Consider the following 13,276-nt stretch of genomic DNA (forward strand, 5'->3'; position numbering starts at 1 on the left):
GGAGGACGGGATTGTGGTCACAACGAAAAATTTGGAAAATGTCCGTTGTGTTCAATTTAATATATTTCATTTATTCAAAATACAAAAAGTCAAAAAGAAATTTACTTGTTATGCATGGACTATTTTTTAAAGATCAGCATTTTGGTGCGTATTATACACTAGAAGTCATATAATTGTCCATCAACATCATCAACGAAAAATTCAAACGGTCATATAACTAGAAAAGTACAAATTAACATAAATAGATTAACAAGTACGTGCAATCGTTAAAGGACGATGTAACTAGTACTAGCTAGATATGTTTAATGACATGTTGTAATGCTAAAAAATAATTCTTAAATCAGCGTTTTTTAAAACTGTCCAACAATGATTTTTTGGGATTGATCAGTCACTGGAATGGTGAAAATTACCTGTGTCTCCCATTGCTAAATTTGTCCAACACATACCGAAAGCATGTGCAAACCATCTCCACTAAAGGTAAAATAAACGTTGTAATCATTATAATTTGTATTGGGTTGAACTGTTGACGTTAGTCAATAATATTTCAAATATATGTTTAGCCGAATTTGATGAGTTGAACGCACCAAACTGATTACTTATAGCGAATTTGTTTTCTATATTCTACTATGAATATTTGGTACAATATATTTTAATGACCATTGAAAGTTTCTCTTGATCTTATTTCTTTTCTAGACAATAGCCAAGCAAGACAGGTAAAATGTTTCACTTAAAACAATAATTTATATAAGGATTTGCTTGTAAATTAGGATAAAATGAACAGTTGATATTTGAAACATTTCCACATTCTAAATGTGTCTTGTTAACCACGCCATTTCAAAATATAAAACCATATTTGCATGTTTATTTACATTTATTCTATGTTCATCCTTATAAATAATGAAAGGTTATGGATAACGAACGCCAAGTGTTAACTCACGGTGGTTCTTAGGGAAGAATTCTAGTTAGAGAGGTTATACAAAAATATACCCAATGTAAAAAATCAGTTTTGTATATATCCAAATCAAACAAGTTTAAAGTCAAATTAGGAAACAACATTGCAAATTTAACAAATGTAAGAAAGATTCGAATTGTCTACCTTGTATCTTTGAAAATTCAATTGTCAAGTTACTTTTGTGGTAAAGGAAACGGATTGTTAATCCTATTTCAGAAAAAAAATGTTTTTATTTTAAAGTTTTATAAAGCTAGGAATGAAAAATTGATCTGAATCGATTATCAGTAATTTTAGCTGTGTGAAGCATGCACAAGATTATAAACTGATTAGGTCTATTCGCTATTCATGTTGTTAAACGTTTATTTACTTCTGTTTATTTTCCTTTTTTTTGTATTAAACATTTTTGCTTCTTTATTCCAAACCAAAATGCTAGAATTTGTATCAGAAATTAAGAAGCTAGCTTCACTTACGTGTGTGTGTGCGTCATATACTCTATATGAGGCAAAAACGTTCATTTTTCAAAGCTTAGTTAGAACATTAATTTTCTGTATGGAATTAAGCAACCATATGGTGCAGTAGAAATAAATAAGGGTGATAAATGTGTTTACGAAATTGACAAATAGGTCAATGACATACCACTATATCATATGCATGCATTTTTAATATTGTGTCCTTTTCCATAGAAAATTTCCAAAAGAAATTTAAAAATGATTGTCGATAATCGGTGGCTTTGCTACAATATGACAAGGATGTTCATCATGTTCATGTGTACACTAAACTCTAACTTTGTGCAAATCTCGCTAATTTGTCTTTCGGTGGATATTTGTTTCATTCTCAATTGTACTATAATTCCCTTTTCTTACAGTTTAATTAAATAGATATATATAATCAAAACTATGTTTTGCTTTTAAAGAATGAACGCATTTGGTAAACGTTTTAATAAAAATAAATCCAAATAAATATGACTTTTTGAAAAGTAAATGCATCATGTATATTACATAAGCTCAAGTCGTTGTGGAGATGTCATAATCATCTTCTGTTTTTTGTCCAACGCAATGATCATATGTGTCCTCTTTCCTCTCGTTATTTTGGTTGTGACTCCCGGAGTCGTAAATAGTATCAACGGCATGGTTATAAATGTTATCCGGTGGTTCCTTGTGACGATTATTTCCCGAATGGTCGTAGACTCCTTCATCAGATAAAGCATATTGATCATCATCAGTAATTTTATTTCCCGTATCCTTAAGAGGCTTTGCAATTTCGTAACCTGTATGAGTGTTTGAGAATGTTGTTCGATCGAAACCCGTGGTGTTAGGATCTAATATCATATAACTTCCTGCTGCTTGATTTCCGTTATCTTTAATATCATTAAAACTTGTCTCAGCAGTAGGATCAACGATCGCATATTCATCGTCAATTGACGTTTGCTTGTCTGCAAAACATGAAAACAAAACTTGATAATATTCATGCATCTAAAACTCATTTTCTGATTTACTTTCATACAGAACGCTTCAAATCAAATACAAACCGAAACAGTTGAATAATTGTATGACGAAAAAGGACATAAGAATACCAGCCAAATCCATCTAAGGTTGACTTTGTCTGAGGGAATTAAAATATATGCATTGTTTGTATCAACAAATGATGCTCAAAGCTAAACAATTGAAAGCCATGGCAGCAAATACTTTATCCTTACGAACTGCATATACAGGTTTTTGAATATAGTCATTATTTAGATTCGTTTGGCCGTGCATACGTTTGTATATAACTAAACCATATGTAATGTCTTAATCATCATGAACTCTAATCTTATTGATTTAATACGTACCAAAATACTGTATATGGCTGGAATGTTTAGATGTTTGTGGCAAAGCTATATCTTGATTCCCAAAATAGTCCTTTTCTCCAAGATTGTTTTTTATTGTTTTTCCTGCATTGCTCTCTATTTTACGCCTTCAATAAACATTATTATAGAAGTATTTTTGCATTTTGCCTTGAATGAACTATATAAGAATACGTCATGTGTTTAATGAATGATAAAAACTTTGTTTAACTTCAAATAACCGTCCTGTTAAAGGTAAAAAAATGAGAATGTTAATGGGGAATGTGTCAAAGAGACAACAACCCGACCATAGAACAGACAACATCAGAAGGTCACCAATAGGTCTTCACTGCACCGAGAAATTCCGCACTCGGAGTCGTCCTTCAGCTGGACCCTAAACAAATATATATATATCTATATATACTGGTTCAGTGATAGCAGACATCATACTAAACTCCAAATTTTACACAAGACACTGAAAGTAGTAATAACACAAGACTAACAAAGGCCAGAGGCTCCTGACTTGGGACAGGCGAAAAAATGCGGCGGGGTCACATATTTTTATGAGATCTCAACCCTCCCCCTATACCTCTAGCTAAGGTTGAAACGTAACCGCATAACAATACGAACATTACAATTCAGTTTGTGATAAAGTTAGCAAATATTTTGTATATTTTAAAACTTCTAGCATATAATAAAAGGTTGCCACAACACATACATTAAAGATTATTAGAAAAAAGTTTTGTCAAATACCTTTGTAGAAGGAACTTATACAACAAAAAAAGTACAAACTTTAAACACACTTACCTTCTGATGAGAACAACAATAAAAATTGCCAAACACAATAGTGATAAGCCACCAAAAATCAAGCCTAATACTACACCTGAAAAATAGAAGATTTTCTTTTTATATCAGATGATGTGCTTTGTTATTGCTGCTTGACATTTTGCTTTAGAAATAAGATAAATGCCAGAACGAACAATGTTAGTACCAATTCATCAGAACTGTCGGGTTTGTGATCTGTTTCATTACTCAATTTAGATATATTTTACATTGAGTATGCATAAACATGTTTTTGTAACGCAATATAAAACTCAAAAATGTTTAGTCCGGTACATTTAATTGTCGCGTGTGATAAGGTATAAGTTACTTCATTAATGCTTTAATTGGTCAGTGGTATTATTGTGAGCAAGCGAAACGTATATATAAAGGACACGACGAAAGAAAATTGAAGATCCCTCAAATTATCTCTTGCATCGTTTAGTTTTGTTTTCAACCTAACATTCAAGTCAATTTCAAAATGTATGAGAAGAAATGAAGCCGATTTAACCGTATCTGTGAATCTGTAATTTAGTGGTTTTTAGTTGTTGCTATGTTTCATATTGGTTTTTCGCATAAAAGTATCCCATGTGATATTAAGAAAACGTTTTTTTATTCCCTATGAAAATTGTGACTACCTACGGCGAAGTTATTAACTTTTATTGATATAATGTTTTGAATGATTTTCAATAAGGGATGATTTATTTAATAATGTTATGACATTAAAACAGAACAGAAGAAAAAAACTAGCTTGTAGTAGCTGCGTGAATTCTGAGATCTGTACATTATTGTCTTTTTGGTGTTGGGTTGTAGAAGTAACCCTCCAAGTAAACTATGTGCATTTGTTAGCTGTCTTCCTATGTACAAGTATCAATCTGATAAGTGAAGCCTTTTTGATCTGATTTTTATTGTCCATTCTTATGTTGTACTGTTACACCACTGTCCAAGGTAAAGGAGGGAGCTAACATAAAATTGAGAATGGAACATGTTGACCTCGACACATAATGAATGTGTGTGCCTTGTTCATGTCCGATATCTGTAATTCAGTGGTTTTCAGTTGTTGCTATTTTTCATATTTGTTTTTCGTTTATTTTTTGTTCATATACTAGGTCGTGAGTTTTATCGTTTGGATTGTTTCACATTTGTCAATTTTTTCATGTTCTGTGTCATTTTAGCGCTTGTAAAGAGTTTTCTCATTGTCAATCCTACCACATCATGTTTTTTTATGATAAGTTAGTTATTGCAATGCCATGGTCAAAATGAAGAATACGAAAATATTGATAAAGACAAGATTTAGAACAAAATAAAAAAAAACCAACAGATTGTGAATATACACTACCCTCTAAAAACAATTCTTACAACATTTTTGTTCAAGAAGGCTGAGCAATTTCTTCTTCGCAAGCGTAACCGTTGTGTTACTTGTTGTAATGTAAAAAAAAATGTAATAAATAAAAGCAACAGTATTATACCGCTGTTCAATAGTCATAAATCCATTAAGCGCAATTTAACAAAACCTGAGTGACAAAAACAAAAGAGAGAAACACATCAACTAGTTCAAGAAAATAACGGAACAACAGAAACAAACGCCAATATACATATAAACAGACTATTTGATAACAACTACCATATTCCTAACTAGCAATTTTAAATTTTACCCCATTTATATATTTTGGAGTATATATCATTTTTCTGAATTATTATACATTCTTAAGGGGGTACAGAACACTTAAGAAAAGATAACTCTTACTCATGGTCTGATTCATTGCTACGTTTTAATGTTAGGTGCAATATGCAAGCTTTTAAAAGATCATGATTATAATGTTTACATTATTGCTAAGAGCAGCTGTACACATATTGTTATTTTTTAAATCTTTTAATCCATTTAACGTTATTCATTTTCCATGAATGAATCTTTAAAGAGACATAATAGGGAGATTTCAGACTGAAATAAATTTATAAAACAGAAAACCAGGACGTTAGAAAAAAAGGAAAACAGATAGGTCAACGGACCATGATAACTGTTTTCGTTTTTTACTTGCCAATGCCTAGGTCTTACATAAAATGAAAAAAAAGTACAAAAAGTCAAAACTCTAAGGATGCTACCATTTGATCTTATGGGGAGGAAGGGGGGGGGCTATAATTAAAAATGTTGTCCTGCATTTTTCTAGTTGTAATCATTGGGGAGGGAGGATCGGACCAGGATATTTTTTTAAGCTCAGGATTTTGGTATCCGGGAATTTTTTTTTCGAATTTTGGGATGTCGGGATATAAATTTATTTTAACTCGAGATTTCGTGTTTTTAAGCCCTGGATTTCGGGATCAGGACCCCTCCTATCTTATCTTATCTGACATCATTTTTCTGCATTTTTTTCCCCATTCTTTAGGGACCTTCAATTTTCATTAGTTTATCCTGATATTGTTTACATAAATTGTAATCTGCTTGTAATGCCAAATTACTGTTCCTGCCTTTGTTTGCTCAAAAGCCTAACTGTCTTGACTTTTTTCAAATTTCATCCAAGCAATTTTATCAAAATAAATAAATAAACCATGGACAATTATACAATGCTTCTGTTCGTAGTTCTTTGTACCAATTTGATTAAAATCAAAACTGAATTGACTCCACAATACTTATTTTTTATAAACCATACCTGTACTTTTTTTTAATGAAATACGCTTAGTAATACACGTAGTAATGTAAAATAGGTTATGAATAATCTTTAATTTTAAAATTTCTGGCATATTTTTAAAAAGTGCAATTGAATATTTTATTACATGATTTATATTCATGTAAAAAGTTAGAAGATACCAAGGGGGATAATCAATCACCAGTACATTAATTAAATGTCACGGAACAACGACAAAAAGAAGAGAAAAAAACATCAGATTCAGTCCACAATTAAAACACTACACATTTTTATGTACTCTCACTTTCATCTGAATAAAAAAAAATACTACATCTTTCTAGTATCTTTTTTCAACCTTTATCCTGACAGGCGTAGAAAATAAACGGGTGTCTTCTATTTCGTCCGAAATTTTAGGGAAAGTAAAGTCTATATTTAGAATCATGGTTAAAACTGAAACTACACATGTATGGTATAAATAGAACATATTATTTTTGCTTTATCAAATTCAAATTTCGAAAGGAATGGCAAAATTTGATTTTTTTCTTTTGTTGTTCTTTTGTCGTGTTTGTGTATCTTTCCGTGTTTTTGCAAGTGACAAGTGAAAATCTTTTTTCCCAAGTTTCAATTCAAGATTATTACTGAATATAGTAATCATTCTCTATAATAATAAGGGGCCCAAAAATAATGTGAAACTTGTTACTGCCGTGCTTTTTTTTTTACTACAAACAATTGTATTTAATTTTCATAACCTCTGTAGAAATACTAAAAAAGCTCTATGATCTTCTATGTTTAAAGAACTAGATTTCACAGTATAAGGATTGTACACAGTCAGCTCTATTTCATCTCTCATGAACCGTGGTTCTTTTCACGAATAGTTTTGTTCTTAAATTTTGAATTGTATATTTTTGAATCTGTGAACCAATAAAGTGAAAATCTTGATCATGTAAAGCAACTGCCAACTTTAAAGCTTCTCCCTATGTATCATATGTATTTGTGGCGTGTCATATGCATGCTTTTAATTTCAACAGCTCTTTCTCAAATCAAAAATCAGTTACATCCTTTTTTTAGGGGAGGGGGGTATTGTTTTACCCCTGCCCGTCTGTCCTTCCGTCCGTCCCATCATTGGTATATAGTTATTCGGTATAACTGCTCCTTCTGTTTGATTTCACTTGGCTGTCTGTTGAGTAGTTAAGTATGTAGCGCTTCAAACAATTTTATGTGACTACATGTCCATTATGTATTCCTTGTGCATGGAATGGGTTGACATGTCAGATAATGTGTCTATATTGTTGTATGGTCGATTGAAGCTTATGTAATATGATTTTTTTAAATAAACTTGAATTCATAACTACATAAAAGTCATGGCCCGTACAAGTGTTTCTTACCAAAAAAACACAATTATCATCCTCGAGGTCAAAGTTGAAGGTCACATGAAGGTCAAAATTTTTAGAGGACACACCACCTCATGATGATACATCCACATGCCAAAGATGTAAGGCCAAGGTCAAAAGGCGAAGAAGTTATGGCCTACATGGTTGTGTTTTTCACGAAAAAACCAACATAAAGTTGACCTTGAGGTCACATTTGAAGGTCACAAAAAAAGTCATCATGATGCAAGACACTCAACCCCGTGATGATACATCCACATGCAAAATATATATTTAATGAATCAATTTGAGGGTTGGGCGTATTTTAAACTTAAATACCAAAAAATCTAACGGTTAAATTTTAAAAAGATTTTGCAAGAACGACCGACTAGTATAGCACTCAAAATGATTAGTTTCGTGAAAAATCTAAACCACACATTTTTTTTCCAAAAAAAAATTTCTTCTTCAAATACATGTACTAAAAGCACAGCATTCACTTTTCGGGGCTAATTCTGATACCCCCTTTCAAAATTTAGGCAAAATTTTAAATCCGGAATAAAAAAAAATTACAAGAAAAGGGTATAAATGACCTAAAATTCACCTCAGCTATCATGATTAGCTATGCTATTGTCAATTTAGGATTTAATTTAAAAAAAAAATAAAATATTTAACCATTTACCCATATTTCAGAAACTTCCAATTTTGGCCGATACTAGTATGTAAAAGATGCCATGTTTGAGTTCAAATCTTTTAAAATTTTTACAAGATGTTTAGGTTGGCCTAGTTTATCAATGACAAAAAATTAAGAAAAATTAAACGACAGGATTTTTTCGGGGTATAGTGTTGGGTACCCCCTTAAGAAAGGGCCAGATGAAGATGGCATCCGGGTGCGGATTTTGTTCGCTCGTTGTTGGCTTTTGGCAGTTTTATTTTCTTAGGTCGAGTTGTTGTTTTTTGACACATTCCCCATTTTCGTTCTCGATTCAATATTTTGTTTATTATACTTTTTTTTGTAGATGTAAACATAGCCAAACAAAAATCGTACTATACTGGGGGTTGAATGCACAATTATATATCTTGAGTTCACTCTCTGTCGAGGTGCTTGTCATACCGTACCGTTGATTTTTTACCCTTCATGCTGACGCTTTATCATAAGTAAGCTTTATTGCAATTATGTTGTTTGTGTGCTGAATTGATGATATAACATACAAGCATTTTTGTTTTTTTATTTCTTCGATCAGTTATCCAAATCCTTTTATCTTGCGTGAATTCCTTACACTTGTTATATAACACTGCTTAGTTGATCGGCTTGATTTCACAAGTTGACGATTTTTTTTCTTGAATAAAAAACACATATATTTACCTGTTGTTGAATCGCTTGAATTATCCATCACTCTGGCTAAAGTAACACTTTTATTACTGACTGTAACAAAGAATGAGTTTAAGTTAAAGCTATCATTTATGTGTGTGTTACATTTTAATGTTGAGTGTCTGTTGTGTCGGTTGTTTTTTCTTATATTTAAGTGTGAATTCACATTACTATAAGACGTGTAAAGGTACTTTTCTATCCCAAATTCATGTATTTGGTTTTGATGCTTTTTTTTTCGTCGGATTTTGTCTAAAGCTTAGGTCGTTTCTGTGAGCGTTACATTTTAATATTGTGTCGTTGTTCTCCTCTTATATTTAATGCGTTTCCTTAGTTTTAGTTTGTTACCCCGACTTTGTTTTTTCCATCGATTTACGAGTTTTTAACAGCGGTATACTACTGTCCCTTATCTGTCGGTCATAACATTTGACTTCTAGTATCATAAGACATCCACGTTTCAAATGAGGAATGAATAGGCAAATAGTGCATGCTGTATATTTGAAGTTTCTTTGAGAACAAAAGTCGGACGAAACGTCACGAAAGACGACACATACTTGTTTTGCCATTTGAAAACTTGTCATATTAATTTAGTTTTTAGTTCTTTTTACATTTTTTTTCAAAGGGTCAAACTAAATATTTTAACATTTTAATTAAACGAGCCAAATGAATGTTCGTGAAAGTGCTGGGTACCCTCTTAACCAATGAATCATATTTTTCGTGACTTCAAAAGACTCATTCTGATCCTATTAGTTGTTAAGATTTATAAATCGCAACTAGAGAGAATTGCCACGAACAAATGAACCTCGATACATGTATATGCCATTAATATAAATTTAAACTCATATTTTTTTTTAATGTAAGCACAACTGTATACCAAAAATATGCATACATTGTATTTATCTTTTTATTGTGACTCATTTTTAAATAGATAATCTCGACACGAGGCGAAAATCCAGCTCTTTTCAATATATTCAAAGTGGTTACAATGTGCCGTTTTGTTTTTAAAGATTACTAGGTTTTATTTTACAAAATAATCAATAGTATATCAGGTGTACTATGTCTTTATTATTCAATTATTATTCAATTATTTGACTAGTGAAATTGTAAAACTTGAAACATCAAATTCGAATGATGTAACGCAATGAAAGAATAATGTACGTCCATTGCAGGAATTTATATCTAATATTGACAAGTTTTAGTGATGCTATACTGCTTTAATCACAAAGATAATCAAATACAAATTGTACTTCAGGGAGAAAACAAGGACACATATATCGTTTTATACGAATTTAACTATACCTGCACTTGAAACTTCAATTGGAGTAAATGCCGTAGTGTCCACAGCTGAAAATAATAATTTTATGAATATTACATTTGAGGTATCCGATTTTTTTTACATTTGCTGTGTACCAATGTGAAATTTATTGATGAATCGCTAAAACGAATAGAGACAATCACACGATATGCTGTATTAAAATCTATTCATAGTTTTATCCAGGTATCATGCATTGACAAATAAATCGGTCTAAGACAATAACAACCAAAACCAAAGGACATTTACATCAACAGATATAACTAATAATTAAGAAACAACACGAACTCCACTAAAAACCGGGAGTGAAATTAGGTGCTCTGGAAGGGTAAGCATTTCCTGCACCGTATACGGCACCCATCATGTTATTTCTTTGTTCAGTTCGGTAATGATGGAAGGTTATTATGACTGAGGAAGAAATTCAGATATGATTTCTGACAAACTTTTGTCATGATGGCCAATTAGCTCATGATGGCGACTGTAAAATTTCTTGAGTGATGACCTTAATTTGATTGATTCATAGCACTGCCTTAGCAACTTTTGAGAAAGCAAATTCAACGTACTTTGAGCTAGCTCTAGATTAATGTATCAATAGAGACACATATATTCCATATGCCGGTGCCGCTGGGATTTTGCTACACAGAAATGGAAAGTTGACTATAGGAAAATTAAAATCACCGCGTTTTTCATAAATTTTGGTATTCAATCTACCATCAGTAGTCATTTCGAGAAAAAGGTCTTAATATGAAGCAGATCATAGTAGTTATATTTTAATTTCAAGTTCACTTGGATATATTAAAGGTAAGTGATCACTGAATCTATTATTATTAAGAGACAGTACATCATCAATATACCGATAGAGGAAATTTAAAGACTCGGCTAATTTCTTTTCTCCTTTCTGTACAAGCCCGTGGATCAATTCTGCTGCATAGACATTATCGTGTCATGCAGGTTAAACATATAACGTATTCAAACCTAACCTGATAAGGATAAGTACGTAACGCTTCTACGATACCACTCAATTTGTAACCAAAGAGGACAGGGTGCATGCATAGCCAGACAGGTAGTCTAAACCAAATGTTTAAACAATTAAATACTAACACGCTATTCATAATACTTTGGGAGAGGAACATTGTAAGTTTTTTTCATCAGTTCAACCTACCTGTACTTAAATCTCTATTTGAGGTAATATCTGACCCAACTGTTGTAGATATTTCTTCTAAAAATAAAAACAAATCTCTTTAATTAAATAAAAAAAGTTATTGTTACAGATTACAAATTCTAAACAAAATGATACTATGTGAAAAACGAATAATACAATAATAGATTATTCGTGAGAGGTCAGTATTACGTATCTACTCAAAGGGGGATAAACGGACAAGTTATTCCAGAGAAGCTGAAAAGGGAGAATATGAAAGGTACTAGTATTATATTGTACGCATCCCAAATTGTGCAAGAGTTAATTGATCGATGTCTTTCAATTGGTGATTCAAAAAGACTTACGCTTGTAAATATGCACACCAATACACTTTATCGCTAATAAAAATATTCGCTGATTGACCAAGAATCTGCACCGGTTGAACTATGGACGTCATGCAACAATTACTTTTTTATTGTAGCGTCAGTTATTTTTTATTGTGACGCCATACATTTACGAGAACCTTTGTGATGTCCCTTATGACGGAAAAATAACAATAAGGTATAAGAAACAGAGATATTTTGTTCTTTTTTATTTGAAAATACCGGCGGAACCAATGCTTTGTGTCAATCGCTCAAATATAAAAATACTGGCACTGAAATAACTTTTGGAAAACGGCAATTTAGAAAAATGAAAATTCTACATGTATATTTGCAGACGACAAAACTTATAAAGACTTATAATAAAATTGGAAAAAAGCCTATGAAATACTTGAAAAGGATGGAAACAAACTCAGGTTTCAAAATTTAAAAATATTTTGAATCTGGACTAATATAAACACTTTAGTGTTTTCTGATTGGTTTGTTACTTGCAATAGAAATACACAAATCAAAACTAATTTATAGAATATTATTAGGTAATGCATTTTGCACTTCATTCACAGATTTATCCATTTAAGTTCCAGACATGTCCCTTTAGGTTAATGAAGTAATGTTCAGAACATTTGCTTGCAGTCAACTAAGGTCTACCAAGTCTACATTATGACGGTAGAGTAGTTGTTATTTACCAACGCACTAAATGTCTGAAAAGCTACTGAACAGTGCTGCATTGACCCTAAGCGAATTGTCTGAATAAATTCTGAATGTATCGTAGTCATTAAATTGGCTGTTAGACTAAACATGAATTAAAGGAGTACTGTGGTTCAGTCTTTATAAATCTAAATGACCGTTTAAGACTAAAATTTGTTTACTAGTGAAGAGTACAGCTAAGTCGGAAATGTAAATAAAGATTTATTTCTGTTTCGTGGAGAAAATGATGTGTAGGTAAAACATATAAAATATACAGACCTTAAAAGTTATATCACTATAATTCATTTTTTACCAATGAGGAAAGAAGAATACATATACAGCCAAACAGGTAGTCAAAATGATTTTTTTTTATATAAGTTGAACCTACCCGAACTTGAGTCTTCTCTTGATGTAATATTTGACGACACTGTAGTAGATGATACGTCTGCAAACATAGAATTGTATCTTTGATATTTAAAAGTTATCGCACAGATAAGTAGAAAAAATATAAGGATTAACACGCATATAATTATTTGACTAAATGACTATATCATATATTGGGTAAGAATAAACTATTCTACATGGTTTGAATGTAAACATGTTGTTGAGATAGTGGCTTGCTTCCCAAAAAAGACATGGGCTAGAAGAAGGAATTCATCGTGTAGACCCTTTTTATATGAAAAAGGTTTATGTTATGTATTCATACATTCTGTCTACCTAACATCATAAAGCATGCATATGCAGACTTCCTCTATTGAACTGGGTGTTATTGCCAAATTGGATAAGACCAGATCACCATATTGACATAT

General features: G+C 31.7%; 1 protein-coding gene across 1 annotated transcript in view; it reads right to left on the reverse strand.

The window, feature by feature from the left end:
• Positions 1-1,324: 1,324 nt before the first annotated feature.
• Positions 1,325-13,276, reverse strand: part of LOC139490080 (uncharacterized) — a 44,623-nt gene continuing 32,671 nt past the window's right edge. The window contains exons 9-15 of the mRNA XM_071276933.1: positions 12,856-12,912; positions 11,425-11,481; positions 10,250-10,294; positions 8,948-9,007; positions 3,582-3,657; positions 2,781-2,905; positions 1,325-2,384 (exon numbers count right to left, since the gene is read on the reverse strand). Of these exons, the coding sequence (XP_071133034.1) occupies positions 1,957-2,384; positions 2,781-2,905; positions 3,582-3,657; positions 8,948-9,007; positions 10,250-10,294; positions 11,425-11,481; positions 12,856-12,912 (848 nt within the window). The 3' untranslated portion in view covers positions 1,325-1,956. The remainder of the gene's footprint in view (positions 2,385-2,780; positions 2,906-3,581; positions 3,658-8,947; positions 9,008-10,249; positions 10,295-11,424; positions 11,482-12,855; positions 12,913-13,276) is intronic.

The sequence above is a fragment of the Mytilus edulis genome, chromosome 9 (assembly GCF_963676685.1).
Source record: "Mytilus edulis chromosome 9, xbMytEdul2.2, whole genome shotgun sequence".
In the NCBI taxonomy this organism is placed as follows: Eukaryota; Metazoa; Mollusca; class Bivalvia; order Mytilida; family Mytilidae; genus Mytilus; species Mytilus edulis.